Source organism: Glycine max, chromosome 11 (genome assembly GCF_000004515.6).
Source record: "Glycine max cultivar Williams 82 chromosome 11, Glycine_max_v4.0, whole genome shotgun sequence".
Lineage (NCBI taxonomy): Eukaryota > Viridiplantae > Streptophyta > Magnoliopsida > Fabales > Fabaceae > Glycine > Glycine max.
This window is the reverse complement of record NC_038247.2, coordinates 19212914-19231450: the sequence shown is the minus strand read 5'-3', so window position 1 is coordinate 19231450 and position 18537 is coordinate 19212914. Positions and strand designations below refer to the sequence as shown.

General features: G+C 35.8%; 1 protein-coding gene across 2 annotated transcripts; it reads left to right on the top strand.

Annotated features, from left to right (window-relative positions):
• Positions 1-11534: 11534 nt before the first annotated feature.
• LOC106795122 (G-type lectin S-receptor-like serine/threonine-protein kinase At1g11410) lies at positions 11535-14257 on the top strand. Of its 2 annotated transcripts, XM_041007042.1 has the most exons (6): positions 11535-11701; positions 12098-12471; positions 12549-12977; positions 13412-13519; positions 13610-13791; positions 13868-14257. In XM_041007042.1, exons 3-6 carry the CDS (start codon positions 12662-12664, stop codon positions 14183-14185), a joined length of 924 nt encoding a protein of 307 aa, XP_040862976.1. In that variant the 5' UTR covers positions 11535-11701; positions 12098-12471; positions 12549-12661; the 3' UTR covers positions 14186-14257. The 2 variants fall into 2 exon arrangements, with proteins under 2 accessions (XP_040862976.1, XP_040862977.1); XM_041007043.1 differs by lacking the exon at positions 12098-12471.
• Positions 14258-18537: the final 4280 nt, after the last annotated feature.

Sequence of the window (18537 nt, the reverse complement as noted above, 5' to 3'; positions counted from 1 at the left end):
TTTTTTGATAGTGAAATTCAAATGGCAGATAATTTCCTTGGAGAACTATCACAGCAGCAGATTCAGCCAAATACGGAGGATAGGTGCAGCTGGAAGCATGATCAAACTGGATACTACTCAACAAAAAGCGGATATGACTTGATATGGGAAGCACAGATGGGAGCTAATCAGAATTTGGACTTTGTGGACATTTGGAAGCTCAAAATACCAAGTAAATCATTGGTTTTTGCTTGGAGGCTAATTAGGGACAGACTTCCAACTAGGATGAATCTTAGAAGGCGGCAGGTTGTGATAATTAAATGAGGTACAGTGCCCATTTTCTATCTGATGAATGGCTATCCCTATGGCCAGATTCTACCCAATTTGTGCTTGATAGAGATTTCTCTGACCATTGCCCCATCCTCTTGAGGTCTACAACAGTGGATTGGGGGCCTAGACCTTTCAAAGTAATGGACTGGTGGTTGAAGGACAAAGATTTTCAGAAAATGGTGTCTCATAGATGGGGCAACTATCATCCTAGTGGTTGGGGGTGGATATGCTTTAAAGCTGAAACTGAAGTTCATTAAGGGATGCATCAGACAATGGAGCTTGCAAAATGGTGTTATCATTGTTTCTAAAATTCAGAATTTAAAGAAGGAGCTGAATGACTTGGAAGCTGGTAGCAGTACTGGAATTCTATCTCAAGCTGAGGTGGATTTAAAGAAATCCTTGCAGGAATGATAGTTTGAGTTCAAACTTAGCAAATGGAAGTAGAAAAGCCTATCCATGGGAGGAAGGATAACTGTCATTAATTCTGTTTTAACAGCTCTTCCCATCTACATGATGTCCTTCTTTAGAGTCCCTAAAAAAGTAGTGCACAAGCTAGTCTCAATCCAGAGAAATTTTCTTTGGGGAGGAGATTCTGAAGTGGCTAAGATTGCTTGGGTAAATTGGGATACTATTTGCCTTCCCAAGAACAGAGGGGGTCTTGGGATTAAAGACTTGGCTAAGTTTAATGAAGCCTTGCTTGGTAAATGGGGCTGCGACTTGGCAAATAATCAGGATCAGCTTTGGGCCAGAATATTAATGTCCAAATATGGAGGATGGAATACTCTTTGCTGTGGCAGAAACAAAGCAGACTATTCTCCTTGGTGGAAGGATTTGAAAAATGTTTTCCAACCGCACCATAGAAACTGCATCTCCAATAAAGATTTGGCCTATTTGGTGGGAGACTATATCATGGCTGAGTATCACTACAGTCTTCCCTTCCAATCCAGCTCAGCATTTCCTTCAGCACTCCTTTGCTCAAGTGGAAGGGTTAAGAAGAAGTAGGTGGCAAAGTTGGTGGATGGCTGTGATCTGGTCTATATGGAAGATGAGGAACATAATTATTTTTTCCAATGATTCTTTTAATGGTAGTAAGCTTGTAGACGATGCAGTATATTTAGTGTGGACATGGCTCATAAATCTGGACAAAGATTTCAAACTTCACTTCAACCAATGGTCAACTCATATCAGAGAGGGATTTTTGTTTTAATTTTTAGTATCTCACAGTAGGAGATGTAGCAGTTCTCACTTATTGTAGCCATACTATGGTTCCTCTTCAAACTTCTGTAGTTTTATTGTGGGAACCATGAGTATGGATCTACCTTTTGTACGTTTTAGTACCTCTGGTACTTCTATCAATATATAATACTTTTGCTGATCAAAAAAAAAAATCTAGTACTGACCCTATTAATATTATCAGATTTTTGCTGTGCAAAAAAAAAATTAATACAAATTATAATTTTGCTGATAAAAAAAAAAAAGATAATACAAGAGAGACAGAAAGGCAGTGGCAGTCACAACATATATATAGAGACAGTTTAAATCACAGTAAATACTTCAAGGATATCAGTCCAATGAAACAAAGGTCATGTAGACAGCCATAGCATAAGTTACAAATATACCAGTAATGCATACAACAACAATTTCAAATTAGTTTTCCAATCTAAGATATAAATACCTGACTTTGAGGCTTCAAAGATATAATCAAACCGATTCTGCAGCAACGCCAATTAGCAGTAGTAAATGATAGCCCTAAAAAAAACCATACAGAAATTAGCCACAGTGTATTTAAAGCCTTTTATGAACAATATGACTCTCACTTCATGGTGATAAATTGACTCTCAAAAGACATTATACTGAGAGTGTATTTAAAGCCTTTTTAAGTCATTCTATCAAACAACTCATTGACAATTTTTTAAGAATACATATCATACTTCTATCCAGTCAAACTAAAGCAATAACTAATTAATTTAATTAAACAGGGACCAATTTAGATGTGAGTCATTAAAGGTAGATGATGGCATTCAAAGAATGATAGCGCCGGTTCAAGTGAAAACTGCATCTTTTGGAGTCTGTCTCTTAAAAGCTTCCAAGTGAATACTGCATCTTTTGGAGGAATTTTCATATTCCAAAGTAACTGTGATGTTCTCCTATCCAAGGCTGGTGTAGAAGGAGTTATCAGTAATTTATAAGCAGACTTAGTGGTCATTATGGGTGATTTTAACTCCATTAGATATCAACATGAGAGAACGACTTCATCCCAATCAGTGGGAAGCTCTACTAGTACCACTGAGTTTAATTCTTGGATTATGGATATGGAGGTTGAGGAGGTTAGGTCTGTTGGGAGATTCTTCACATGGTGTCGGCCCAATGGGTCTGTCATGAGCAGATTGGATAGATTTCTTCTTTTTTATGATTGGCTGTCCCAATGGCCAGATACTACTCAATTCGTGTTGGATAAAGACTTCTCTGATCACTGCCCCATCCTTTTAAGGTCTAGAGCCAATGATTGGTGACCTAAACCTTTCAAGATAATGGATTGGTGGATGCAGGAAAAAAACTTTCAGCATATGGTGGTTCACAGCTGGAGTAATTATCATCCTAGTGGTTGGGGAGGTTTTGTTCTCAAACAGAAATTAAAGCTCATCAAAAATCAAATAAGGCAGTGGAGTTTACAAAATGGTGGCGTTACATCTACTAAAATCCAGAATTTAAAGAAGGATCAAAATGCTTTGGAGGCTGGAGTCAATGGGTCAACCATGTCTCAAGTTGAAATGGAGCTCAAAAAAATCCTTGCTGGAACAGCTATGGGCAGCAGCTACAGCTTATGAATCTATGTTGAGGCAGAAATCCAGAGTGAAATGGATAAGAGAAGGGGATTCAAATTCAACTTATTTTCATAGATTGATTAACCATAGAAGGAGGGTAAGTGCTTTTCAAGGCTTGCTCATGGATGGAGAATGGGTCCATGACCCTAGCAATATAAAGAGGGTAGTACTCACACATTTCAAGGATAGATTCACAGAACAGAACCATAATAGGCCAACTCTGGATGGGGTTCATTTCCCTTCCCTTGACCAAGATCAGAATGATAGCCTTGTCGCCAGATTTTCTGAAATGGAAATCAAAGCAGCTGTGTGGGCTTGTGGGGGAGATAAAAGCCCTGGTCTGGATGGCTTGAATTTCAACTTCATCAAGAAGTTTTGGGAAATTCTGAAACCTGATATAAGCAGATTCCTGGATGAGTTCTACATCAATGGAAGATTCCCCAAAGGAGGCAATGCTTCCTTCATAGCCCTCATCCCCAAGACTAATAACCCCCAATCCTTTAATGATTATAGACCTATATCCCTCATAGGGTGTGTCTATAAAATTCTGTCCAAGATTTTGGCTAATAGGCTTGCTCATGTTATACATCATCTCATTGATGAAAGACAAACTGCTTTTATGAAAGGAAGGCACATCCTTCCTGGAGTGATGATTGCTAACGAGATTATAATTGAAGCCAAATTCAAAAATAAATCGTGTATGGTCTTCAAAGTTGACTTTGAAAAAGCATACGACTCAGTTTCTTGGGGATTTTTAAATTATATGATGGTGAGAATGGGTTTCTGTGATAGATGGAGAAATTGGATCTATGGTTGCTTGTCTAGTGCAACTATCTCTATTTTAATTAATGGCAGCCCCACCACAGAGTTTGTGCCTGAGAAAGGTTTAAGGCAGGGAGACCCCCTTGCACCTTTCCTCTTTAACATAGTAGCCGAGGGTCTTACCGGTTTGATAAGGACTGCCATCTCTAAGAATTTGTTCTGCAGTTACCAAGTGGGGAGCAAAAAGGAAGAGATTAATATTCTGCAATATGCAGATGATACTTTGTTTTTTGGTTCTGCAACTACTGCTAATGTCAGAGTTATGAAATCTATCTTGAGAGTCTTTGAGATGGCATCTGGCCTTAAGATCAACTATGCTAAAAGCCAATTTGGTTGTATGGGCAAATCTAAAGCGTGGTGTAGGGAGGCAGCTCTGTTTCTGAATTGTGGGCAGTTGCAGTTTCCTTTTCCCTACCTTGGAATTCCTGTGGGGTCGAGCTCTAGAAGTTGGAATGTATGGCAACCTCTCATCAACAAATATGAAGCTAAGCTTGCAAAATGGAAGCAGCGATGTCTCTCTATGGGGGGCAGGATAACCCTCATCAATTATGTCCTAATAGCCCTCCCTATCTACCTTCTCTTTTTTTTTAGAATTCCTAAAAAAGTGACATATAAGGTAGTTTCTATTCAGAGGAACTTTTTGTGGGGGGCTGGTTCTGAAACAGCTAAGATACCATGGGTGAGCTGGGATATTGTTTGTCTTCCCAAGAATAAAGGAGGGTTGGGGATCAAAGATTTGTCTAAGTTTAATGAGGCCTTGATTGGTAAATGGGGATGGGATCTGGCTAATAACCAGAATCAGCTTTGGGCTAGAGTTTTGATGTCCAAGTATGGTGGGTGGAATGCTTTATGTTTTGGAAGAAGCAGTGCAGAATGCTCCCCTTGGTGGAAGGACCTAAGAGCTGTTTTCCAGCAACAGCATAGTCATAGCCTCATCAATAACATGAGGTGGAAGGTGGGTGATGGGGCTAAAATCAGGTTTTGGAAGGATAAATGGAGAGAAGGAGACCTAACATTACAAGCCAAATACCCAGCTTTGTTCCAGATTAGCACTCAGCAGAATCATTCAATCAACTCAATGGGCCTCCTAATTGATAACAGATGGGAATGGCAATTTCAGTGGAGGAGAAATCTTTTTGAGCACGAAATTAGTACAGCAGCAGAGTTCATGGCAGATATTGAACATGTTCATATACAACCTTCAGCTAGGGATCTTCTTTTATGGAATGCCGACCCTGGTGGCTCTTATACAACAAAGTCAGCTTACAATCTTTTGAAGGCTAACGACAGACAAGCTCCTGTAGACAGTGCCACCAAGATCATTTGGACTTTAAAAATTCCACCAAGAGCAATTGCGTTTGCTTGGAGAATTTTCAAGAACAGATTACCTACCAAGGATAATCTAAGGAGGAGACATGTGGTGTTGCTTTCTTTTAATTGTCCTCTCTGCGATATGGAAGAGGAATCTGTAGGCCATGTTATGTATTCATGCATAAAAACTAGACATATTTGGTGGGAGGCATTGGGCTGGGTCAATAGAGTGGGTCCTTTCCCTCTGGAACCTAGATATCACTTTCAGCAATTCTGTTATTGGAGTGGGAAAACCTCAGTAGAGAAAAGGTGGCAAGTGCTTTGGATAGCTTTATCTATGACTATTTGGAAGCATAGAAATTCTTTGATTTTCAAAAATCAGACTTTCAGCTCCGAAAAAGTCATGGATGAAGCTTTATTCCACACTTGGTCATGGTTATGTTGTATGGAGCAAGATTTCCATACTCACTTTAATCAATGGTCTATCAGATTGAAGGAAGAATTGTCGTAGGGTTGTCTGATTGTTGGGTACCCAGCTTCTGTGCTGGTCTTTTTTAGTAGCTTGGGATTGGCAGGTTTTGCCTATTGTATCTAATTGTTATTTGTCAGTATTGCTAATACTGACCTATTATTAATATAATTATTTTTGCTGTGCAAAAAAAAAAAAAAGCAGACTTAGTGGTATACACCCCACTAGGGTCAGCTTTCCATAATATGACATCTTTAACATATCTCTGAATGTACATGGAATTGACCTCCTCCATAAAATTCACAGCTTGAACACTCTCATAATCAAACAGATTCCTCCGCCACTTGAAATTCCAACTCCACCTGTCTTGGTCAAAAGTCCCCATCATAGAAATGAGATCAGCTTGTTGTTCATTGATGAGAAACAGTTGATTGTATTTCTGTTGGAGAGTATAATCCTCCCCTATCCACTTGTCTTTCCAAAAATAAACTTTATCCCCACAACCCACCTTCCATCTCATGCAATGCTGAAAAATGCTCTGCTCATCATGATGATACAACTTTCTTAGATCCCTCCACCAACCAGAATGTCTTCCTTGGACCCGAGCAGACTGCAAGGCCTCCCAACCTCCATACTTAGAGTTGATAATCCTAACCCAAAGCTGTTGTTGATCAGAAACTAAGGCCCAAATCCATTTGCCCAACAAAGTTGTATTAAATTTTGTTATGTCTTTTATCCCTAGGCCCCCCTCAGACTTGGGAAGATAGACGATGTCCCATTTCACCCAAGGAATTTTTTTATTATCTTGGTCTCCTCCCCACAGAAAATTCCTCTGCAAATTCACCAATCTGTTTATTACCTTTTGAGGGATCTTGAAGAATGACAGGAGGTATATAGGCAGAGCATTAAGAACTGATTTGATTAGAGTGATCTTCCCTCCCATGGATATGTTTTTCTGGGCCCATTTAGACAGCTTAGCCTCACATTTTTTAATTAAAGGCTCCCATACTATACTGCTTGATGATTTAACCCCTATAGGAATACCCAGGTAGCTTAAAGGGGTTTCTAATTGTCTGCAATTCAAGGTTTGTGCTGCTGCATTGATCCAATTAACCTCTCCCCCTAGAACTCCAAACTGGCTCTTGGCATAATTAATCTTCAAGCCTGATACCATTTCGAAACCTCTCAGCAAAGCCTTCAATACCACAACATTATCCCAATTAGCTTCACCCACAAAAACAGTGTCATATGCATACTGCAGAATGTTTGTGGGTTCTTTTTGCTTCCCTACCCTGTAGCTTTTGTACAGCTGTTTCCGAACTGCTTCCCTCATAAGGCCAGTAATGCCTTCCCCAACTATATTAAAGAGCAGAGGGGCTAGAGGATCCCCTTGTCTCAGCCCTCTAGATGGACAAAACTCCTTTGTAGGGCTGCCATTAACCAAAATAGATATGGTTGCTGAGTGGAGACAAGCTGAGATCCATTTTCTCCATTTAAGACAAAAACCCATTCTATGTGGCCAGTTGGGTTTTCCTTTTTCCTATCTTGGAATTCCAGTGGGTTCATCCTCTAAAAGCTGGAGTGTTTGGCAACCTCTTATTAGCAAGTTTGAATCTAGATTGGCTAAGTGGAAGCAGAGATGTTTATCTATGGGGGGCAGGATATCCCTTATCAATTCTGTCCTATCAGCCATGCCTATTTATCTGTTGTCTTTCTTTAAAATTCCCAAAAAAGTGGTCCAAAAAGCAATATCTATCCAGAGGAATTTTCTATGGGGAGGGGGTGTTATTGCATGGGTAAATTGGGACACTGTGTGTCTTCCCAAGAGCAAAGGAGGGCTAGGGATTAAAGACCTAACCAAGTTCAATGAAGCCTTGCTTGGTAAATGGGGTTGAGAATTGGCAAACAACCACAATCAGCTTTGGGCTAGAGTCTTGCTATCTAAATATGGAGGGTGGAATACCCTATGTTCTGGTAGGGACAGTGCTCATTTTTCTCAATGGTGGAAGGACTTGAGGTCTGTTTTTCAACAACATCACAGCAATAGCCTCATTGTCCTAGGATGTGTGAGGATAGGGCTGTTATCTTATGTGATTCTTTTTGTAGCTGGGGTTTGGCAGATTCTACCTTTGTAATTCTTAACCTTCAGTACATCTAGTACTGAAGTGTATATTAATACAATCATATTTTTGCAGTGCAAAAAAAAAAAAAAGCCTTGTGTCTAGATTTAATGAATTGGAGATCAAATCTGCAGTTTGGAATTGGAGATCAACTGTGAAAAGACTAGGAGTCTTTGGTGGGAGAGAATGAGATGGGTTAATAGAGTGGGTTCCTATTCCATAGATCCAAAGAATCATTTTTTACAATTCACCCAGTGGAATAGCAAAGATAGTACCAACAAAAGATGGGAATTTCTGTGGCTAGCCCTGTCCTTCTCCATTTGGTACCATAGAAATGCCAAGATATTCAAGAACCAGCCGTTCACTCCTGAAAAGGTCATGGATGATGCCTTGTTCCACACCTGGTCCTGGATAAAATGTGTGGAGAAGGACTTCCAAATGCACTTTAATTTCTGGTCAACCAATCTAAAGGATGTTCTTTCTTAGAGGGGATGGGTTTGTATTTTTGTGGGCTATATTCGGTCTCTCCTAATGGGATGCAGACTGTAATTGTCTTGCTTTTTAACTTTGTATCTTCAGTACACCTAGTACTGAATTTCATATATAATATATTGATTTTTGCTGTGCAAAAATAAATGTCTATTTGTAATTTGTAGTACCACTACTAATTATCAATATAAATTATCTTTGCAGTTGAAAAAAAAAATATTAAACAGAATAGTACCACAGGTACTGAAAATAAAAGATACAAGACACAAAAGTGCCACCTTCCAAAAAGCAAAACAAACCCAACAATAACCCAGCACAAGGACCCCAATACATATAATCAGAAATTTAACCAAAGGCCATCATAAGCACCTTTTGAGGTTCAAAAGGAATGCATTGAAACAACAAGGAATTCCTAAGCAATCAGCAGACCTTTCTATTTCTATTTTTTACACATTTAAAACTCAAACATATAAAATAAAAACTATATAACAAACTAACAAAGATAAAGACAAAAAAAAGGAAATATAAACTCACCTCAGTTGGTGCTGCTGCCCATCATTTCACTCTCACAACAAATACGAATCATGTACCTGCATGGAAGAAATAATCACACAACACACAATGATCAGAATAAGCAAATGCATATAATTAAGCATGATACAATATCAATATTCATGGAAGTAACAATAACTTGTCAAAATTTTGGATGAAATTCAATATGTAAATCAAAGCTTTGTCCCTGAAACCCTCTGTGTAAATCAAAGCTTTGTCCCTGAAACCCTCTATGTAAATTTGACAGCCTCATGTCTCCCTTCCTAAAAACCCACTAAAAACTGCCAACCCCCCTGCTGTTACTCCATAATTTATTCTACAATAACTGCTTAAGGCAGTTACATATGGTCCTAAATCACTACACATTCAGTTACGATTAACCCTTTGTGCCTAACTAGGGTTTCGAAACATCACAACAGAGACAGACCATTGAACAATGGATTTTCATCATTAACATACAACAGAGACATACCTTCGATGGAAGCGCAGACACGAACTCCACAAACGCGAACTCGACAATGTGGTTGCAGTCACAGAAGCGTAGCCCAGTTTGCGACAAACACGAACTCAGGCAGAAGGAGAAACAACAATAAAGCCCTGGGTTAAAACGACGAACGCCTAATGTTAAAACGACGAACGCCTAATGTTAAAACGAAAGGATGTACCTCATTGGATAAGTGCCAAAGACGATCTCCACAAACACGATCTCCACAATGTGGTTGCAGTCACGGAAGCACAGGCGACTTTGACACAAGGAGAAAGAAGAAGAACGATATGGTTCAAGCGCAAGGAGAAAGAAGAAGAACGATAGGGTTCAAGCGCAAGGAGAAAGAAGAAGAACGATAGGGTTCAAGCGCGCGGGTTGTGCAATTTCAGAACTTTAATATATAATGATAACAACATCGGTTTTTTAAAAATAACCGATGTTAACATAAACTACGTAACATCGGTTATAATAAAACCGATGTTAACATCTACTCGATAACATCGGTTTTTACAAAACCGATGTTAACAAAGGCATACTAACATCGATTTTTCCAAAACCGATGTTAACTACTCCATAGTAACATCGGTTATGAAAATAAGCGATGGTACTATGCAGTATTAGATATCGGTGATGGAAAAACCGATGTTAACTAAGTCTACTTATTTACAAAAATGCCACCGCGCTTTCGTTAACATCGGTTTTAGCTATAACCGATGTTAATTGGACGATGTTGAAAGCTTTTTTTTTTAGTAGTGTATTGCTGAGTCTCCAATATTGAATACGAAAAACTCCCTTTGTTTTGCAGTCATTGTGGAACTATTGGCCATGACATCAGTGTAAAAAGAAAGATAATCAGAACTCAGAGAAAGGAAGATATGAGAAATTAACAACAGGTTGTTAAGAAGAACAAAGCCCCAGAGAAGGCACAAACTACAACCCAGAATGGAAGGGGGGGAAAAGACTACAGGTCATGTAGAAGATATTATTGAAAACATCTGTAATGAACTCATCTCATGCTATTTGGATGCAGGGACCCAGTGGTCTCTTTGGGGTGTTAACCTAGTTGCAAAATTTTAAAATACAATCTGTCATCGTGATTTCCGCATCAAGGTTTTATTAACTGTTCGCGCCATTATGTGATTGCATTTGGGATTGCATCAATCTCATTTGTCTGCAATTTGTCGCGATATCAACAAATGTGATGGTTTGCCATTGTGATTTGGGCCGCAACATCAAGATTTTTTAACTGTCTACAACCAGAAAGTAATCGCAATTGAGACCCCATTGATCTCGTTTGTCCATATTTTACTGCGATAACAATATTTAAAACCTTGCCAGATTGGGAGCACCATTGATTCCTTCTGTGTATGCCTTGCCTTTGATTATAAAAAAATCTTTGTGATTTTGTGTTAGCTCTCAAAGATGGTCTTGAAATACAATAGGTCAAATAATGTGGCTCCTATATTATTTTGTAAGCATCCCACTAGTTAGACTACCTCAAAAACTTAACGTGATTGGTCTATTTCGTTTAACTTTGTTCCACGTGACCTAAATAATGTTGCTGATATTTTAGCTTGTTGGGGGAGCCTCTGCCCTCTGATCATAAGCTTGTAGGTTGTATATGGAATAACCCTCCAAACTTTGTTTTGGAGTCTTGGGTGTTGATTATTACAATTTATAATTCTGTCTTTATTTCTCAATACACCATAAACAAAAAAAATAGAGAAAAAAAGACTACCTCAAAAGCAAACAATGATATTACAAATTAAAGTTTGTGTTCGCTGTCTATTTAAAGAAAGAGGCACTAATATATTAAAATCGATCCCTTTTTTGGTTCATACCACGTGGTTCATGATCTTTGGTCCTTTAAATATTTTGCTTTCCAATTTCAACTTTTAACTGTGCAAAGTATCTGTAAAAGAAGATCCAGTTTTAAAAATGGGATATAAAATTAGAAATGTCTACTCGGACCGTGATTTTAATATATTCCCATTATAATTTATGATAAAATCGTTCTATTTATTAATTTATTGAAACCTGTTGCGAAAAAAGGTGAGCAATAATGTTACCAATTTTCATTACTCTTCCAAATTTTTTAGTAATAAAGTAAATCTCGTCTTAATTGAAATTTAGGACTAACAAAACGAGGCTTTGCTAGTCTGCTAGATCAGTAATGACGCAAACCTCAAAGATCATTATATTGGAACCACAATAATGTTGTTATGACTTTTTCCCTATCCTAAGTTTAAGCTCAAAAGTGAAAAACCTGTGTATAAAATCTTCTAACAGATTACTCAAATGGGTGTGCTTTCCAAAGGTTAGTTTTTGTTTCTTTTTTTTGTCATGTTTTTTTCGGTCAGCTTCTTGACATGTATATCCACAACCCATATGAAAATTAATTCATGCTCCCGTAGTTTTAGCTTTATCATATTTGAATCAAGATAAAACTCAGATCAAGTTCCTTATATAATTGCTATCAAGTTCTCCAATCAATTTCTTTTGCTACTGAAGTTCTCCAATCAAATGATATGAGATGTTAATATTGTTTCCAAAAAATATTATTAAATGGGTGATATTTAATATTGGAGAGAAAATTCATATGTCCTCATCATTTGATTGAAAATTTTGATAAGAAGGGTATAAGAAACTTGATGCAAATTTTTGGAGTATATTTTGCTAACTAATACATCACGGTTTGCTATATATCAACTAGGGAACCAACTTGTTTTCATGTACATGTGGCTGTAGTGGTGGAGTACTTTGTGTTGATTTGGCTAGAGACAATTTGCATCAAGGTGATATAATGAGCAACACAACAAAGCTATATTCCAAAAATTCCAAAACAAATCCCGAGAACCTGGCCAACTTGGTTATACGCTCAACAAAGTATGATTTCCTAGTGTGGATAGCAAATAGAGACCAACCTGTTGACCTTAACTCAGCGGTTCTATCACTGAACCACTCTGGTGTGCTGAAAATAGAATCCCAAATTGCGAAACCAATAATCCTTTACTCTCCACCTCAAAATACCAATAATACTGGTCATGTCCGAGATCCCACATTGAATGGTGATACAACAAAAATAAAGTATATAAGTGAAATTCAATCCTTATTTAAAGAATTAGGTCTAAACCCAAAGTCTAATAACATTGTGTTGGACACAGGTGAGTTAATCATCAAGAGAAGAGAGAAATTGTATTGGCAATGGTAAGTTTACACATTGGATGTTACTGGAAACTGGGCAAGCAGCAATGAAGGAGATATTGCAAGGGCTGATATGTGTTATGGATATAACACTGATGGAGGGTGTCGAAGATGGGAGGCTATATCCACTTGTAGGCAATTTGGTGATGTATTTGAGAAAATGATGGGTTACCCAAATAATGATAATGTGATCATTGAATCAAATGTGACTTATGGTAGCAGTGATTGCATGGCTAGTTGTTGGACCAACTGCAGCTGCACAGGATTCAAAAATCTTTATCACAATGGAACAGGATGTATATTTTTTCTTTTCAATTCTATGGAAGGTGTTGCTCTTGATAGCACTCAGGCCATTTTTTACATGTTGGTAAAGAAAACCCAGCGCAATGGTAATAAAGGCTACTACAATTTCACAACTTCATGCTGCACTTTTTGTTTATTGAAAACTGCAAGCAACACATTTTCTAATTCTCTTTCTAACACGCACGTGCTTTTCATTGACTAAAATTCACGTGAGTCTCACTAATTATGTGGGTATCATTCCCAAACTAGTGAGATTCTCATAAATTTTAACCAATAAGAAAAGTATGTTAAAAAAATTACTAGGAATTTACAAGTTAATATATTGGTTGTATAGTGTGTGAGGATTAGAAAATACATTGAAAGCTTTGCTAGATTTCATTCCAGTTTTTTTTGAGTTCTTTGTGTCCAAATAGAAAGCAATTATTTTGTTATAGTGCTGCACATTAATGTTGAGCAATTTAAAAATCCATGAAAGTATTTTTTAAGTGTTCAAGTATCTTTACTTAAGTATTTTTTGCAGTTACTAAAAAGTGGATATGGAGAATTGTTGTAATTGCGACAGCTCTACTCATAATTTCCCCATTGATCATATGCATAGCCATAAAGAAACGAAATATTATGCTAGAAGGTAGCTAGATATACTTTACTTAGTAAATTTCTTACTTATAAATACACTCCCTTGATCTTCTAACTTAATCTTTATGTTTCATCTAAATAGAAAAGAAAAGAAAAAGAACAGAAACGGAGATGCTAGATTTAGCAGTTTCCAACGAATCTTTAGGCATCAAAGATCTTGAAGAAGATTTGAAGTTATTTAGCTATACATCAGTTGTGGTAGCGGCAAATGACTTTTCTCTTGAAAACAAGTTAGGAGAAGGAGGCTTTGGACCTGTTTATAAGGTAATATAAAATCATTGACATTATGCATTAACAAGCACATTTTAGAATACTGATGAATTTATTTTTGCAACTTCAGGGTACCCTACCAACAGGGGAAGAAGTTGCTATAAAAAGACTTTCAAAAGGGTCTGGAAAAGGAATTGTTGAATTTAGAAATGAATTAACCCTCATATGTGAACTCCAACACATGAACCTTGTTCAATTAATTGGTTGTTGCATTCATGAAGAAGAGAGGATTCTAATGTACGAGTATATGCTAACCAAAAGCTTGGATTTCTATATATTTGGTAAGGAATATGCTAAAGTCTATTTAATTATATGTAGCATGCAAGCACATACGCAGGGCTTCAACATAATAGAAGGAAAGTCATTTATGCTTGGTAATGTAGCATAATATATATTCTAAAACAGATTAATTTGTATCTATTTGGAAGATTCTACAAGAAAAATGTTACTAGATTGGAAGAAGGGCTTCAAGGTAAACAATTTAGTGAATACTTGTTCACCAAAAAAATTTAAAACATTTGTTAATGTTTAAAAAACATGATTCTGCAATACTAAAAAGTATTTTTTTTCCTTTAAGGATTTTGCTGCAAAAAATAATCTGCAGATATTTATGAAATAAATAATTGGCAAAAAAATCTTGCAAACTTTGCTGCAAAAAAGTTAACTGAATACTTGTTCACTGCAAAAATTTAGGGACATTTGTTAATGCTTAAAAAAATGATTCTGGTATGTCATTTTTTTAAAAAAGCAATTTTGAAAAGTGACTACTTTTAACTTTTGAAATAATCTTCAAAACATCTTTTTGTATGTTTTTACCTTCTTTTTAAATAATTTACATTTTTGTTATACTGTTTTAAATTAAATATCTTTTGATTTATAAAACATCTTTTAAAGAAAAATGGTTGAATAGCCCATCAACTTTTTGACCCGTTGTCGTAAGTACCATATCATCACCTAAGTATCTAAGACGAATCAAGGTATTTGGCTTTAGTCCCCACCCCCCCACTTTGTATATTCAATAATATAGGAACTTGCTGCAAGGGATCTTTATTTCATGTGATGTCAATCTAGTTGGAATCATTTGAGGTATTTTGATACTTGCAATTAAGTATGCAACCTTCATTTAAAAAAATTTGTGTTGAAAAGAAAATAGTGTAAAACTATTTTCATATAAATTGTAGTAGGTTTGTTTTTATAGGCTATTTTGAACTTTGAAGAGCTAATTATTAATAAACAAAATTGTTTAAATACAAATTAGTCTAATAAATTATAAACAAGTTCTTTCAAATGCTCCCATATTTACATATTTTTGCATAATATAGGATGAAATATTTACATGTCAAAGGATTATCCAATTGGATTCAAAGGCAAAAAACCTTCAATTAGTATTTAATGTACATGAAGACCCGTGTGTATAGAATACCAATTTCTTTATCCATAAATTAATTTTGTGAAAAATCATCGGAAATATTTAGACATTTATGATAGTTGGAATAGAAAAATTAACAAGAGTTAAGTATAAAGTTTAATATTGGATAAAAAATTAAAAATAATGCACGCCTTGATATTATCATTTTATTATTGGGTTAACTTTCATACTAAACTTACTAAATAATTAAATTCTACTGTGTGTCATTCGGGAAAATGGCTAATTAACATAAAATCCATCTAGAATGTCAATAACTTTTGTAAAAGAAGCTTATATATAGTATAAAAAAACAACACATGTAAGATATGAGGTTTAGGCAAAAAGATTTATATATAAATAAAATTAAGAATTTTTTAAAAGGTAAAGTGTAATTTTATTTTAACACAATATGTATCCAAACCATCCCAACAAATTTATAGAAAAAATATTAAAGCACTAATACCCCACTAATTATCATAAATACATTTAAATCAAATTAAGATAATATCATATTTGTCATTTTGTTACACTATTTCTTTAAAAAAAATAGAAAAATTATATTGTTCCACTTTTTCTTGCATATTAATATGATTATATTTGAGTATTACATTGTTGTATTATTTCCCTAACTTTTATATGGATGTCATTGGTAAACAAATTTTTAAGAAAAATAATAAAGTATTTGAAGATCATAATTTTAATTTCAATTATATTTTGTTAGATTCAGAGTTTGATAAAAAAAAATGTTAACTTTGATTTTGAACTCTAGTAAATATTTAGGAAAAATTTTAATCAATTTGAAATTGTATTATTAAAATATAATATTTCAAACATGCATGACTCATTTTTCATTTAAAATGTTTGATAATTAATATTTTTTTAAAGTAAGTTTATCAATATTTTTATAAGTAGAAAAAAATTTCAGAGTATGTAATAACAAACTTTTATGTGGAACAGATTTGAATATATATAAAAGACAAATCTATAGTTAATGAAGTAGGGACAATTGATCCTAGTAACATTTTAGTCGGGCATGTTATTATACATATTATTATATTTTTAATTGTTCCCACTTTATGAAATATACTATATATTAGTATTTTCGTTAACACTTTATGTAATTCCCCTACTCACCCACCGAACAATTTCTCTTATAATTTTGATAAAAACATTTTTAAAATTTACTCTCATAATATATTATATTTGCTTATCAGAAAATAAATTACTTATATACTAGTTGAAAATAGAAAAAATTAGTTTATTTGTTATAATTGTTCCTGCATTTGTTATTTTGTTTTACTAAATGCATTTCTTTTGTTATATTTTATATTTTAGTTACATAATTGTCAAATTAATTGTTATAAGACATGCATATCCTAAAATTAATAAATAATGAATATAATAATTAAAACTTATTAAGAAAAGAATTTACAAACCAATATAACTTGTGCTTCACTCTTCTTTTTTTTAGAAGATTTCACTGTTATTCAATTTGTTATGAAAGCTTTTTCTGCTATGAATATCTAAAAAACCTGATGTGAAACTATATATGAGATACTTAAATGATTGTTTAATTACAAATAAATTTTTTTTAGTAAGAGGCACACATGTGTTGCACGCATATGCACACGCGTGCACACATGTACATAGAGATGTTGGAATTTTATAGGATCTTTATAAAATATTAGTAACCATCAGGAACACATTACGTTAGATTATCAAGAACCTAGATTCATAATAATTGATCAAATAGATGCAGCGAAATATGAACAGGTAGGTGATTTATGGTCTATGCGCTCTTAGGATCTGTTACGGAATGTTGTAGAGACAACGGATAACTTGCTAACAACGGTGATTTCATGGTTCTTTCTCAATCGGAACCTCTCTATTCCTCAATAGGACCTTCGTAACTCTTCAGATGAGGAGAAGAGAAACTATGAATGTGATGGCTCGATATATTGGGGATCATAACCTTTTTATAGCGTGTTAACCTAATAGGGTCTACATTATCTCCTAATGGGCCAACACTAACATCTGCTCATTTAAGTTCATATCATCTGATTTAGTTGTCTAACGGGCTTACTTAATTTGATCACATAAAATAAAACACACCAATGATAAATAGCTAATATAATTGTCTTATAATATTAATCCACATTAATTATTGGAATAGAAAATTTCAACAAGAGATGCTTGCATGCATGCACACACGCATGCATATGCATAAACACACACACACATATAATAAAAAATATAATAATATAAAAAAATTATAAATTATTAACTTAAGACATGTGCATGACACAACACTACTACAAAAGTGGTCTTCTACGACGTTGGTTTTACGACAGTTCTAATAAAATTGATGGTGTAATTGAAGTGATGACATTTTTGTAAATACTTGTAAATTTTTAAAGACGGTTCTATGAAAACCATATTTGAAAATACATTACGACATCGGTTCTTTAAGAATACAGTCTTTGAGGGGAATGCAAGAAGTCTCTCTCACTCATCCTTATTTTCATCTTTCATCTTCTTTTTAATCTCTCTTTCCCTCTTCCCCAACCCTACCATGCTGCATCGACGACCTCATTCTCATTTGCCTCGAAACCCCCACACCGGCCCCTTCTCCCTGGACACCCGCTCCCTCACCTTCCACTCTGTCCTTCACCCAAAACCCAAACCCTTATCCCCTTCGCTCTCTCTGACTGTGACCCCATCAAGGGCACCCACCTCTCCCTCACTCTCTCTATCAAAGTCTATATATGACATATGATGAAAATTAAATGATAAATGAGAAAAAGTGAGAGTTGAGAGGCCCATTTTTGGGGTGTCCGCAAGCGTCCCTAGGGCCGCTTCGCCGCCAAGATTTGTGACCCGTGGAAAAAGACCTGAAAGTGGCTTGGCACCTTTGACACCACCGATGAAGCCGTTAGGGCCTACGACGTTGTCGCCATAACACTTCGTGGGCCCAAGGCCAAGACCAACTTCTCCTACGTCCTTGCTTCCTTTCTCCACCTCCCTCCCCCGGTGCTCGCTACTCCCGAAGCCCATGCCCTGGCCCAAGACCAAGTCCAGGAACAACTAGCCAGACAAGTCGAGTTTTGTGGCCCACTGTTTTTCTTTGTAGCTGATGTAGCTTCCACCTCGCCGATGAGGTCGGAGTACAAGGGTTACAAGTTGGAGAATATCACTGGTTTTGTGGTGAGCAAGGAGGAGCGGAAAGAGAAAAAAATCCCTTTGTTGTTATGTCAGAAAATGTATTGTGTGTGGTGCATAGGAAATGATATAGTAGTTTACATCTAAATAATCATTGGAAGGGTGTGTATTTG

Bases quoted from the DNA above. Each gene is read 5' to 3' on its own strand.
- LOC106795122 (XM_041007043.1), top strand. From the start codon at position 12,662: ATGTGTTATGGATATAACACTGATGGAGGGTGTCGAAGATGGGAGGCT. The intron at 12,978-13,411 runs GTAATAAAGGCT...TATTTTTTGCAG, and splicing joins AAAGAAAACCCAGCGCAATG to TTACTAAAAAGTGGATATGG. The intron at 13,520-13,609 runs GTAGCTAGATAT...TCATCTAAATAG, and splicing joins ACGAAATATTATGCTAGAAG to AAAAGAAAAGAAAAAGAACA.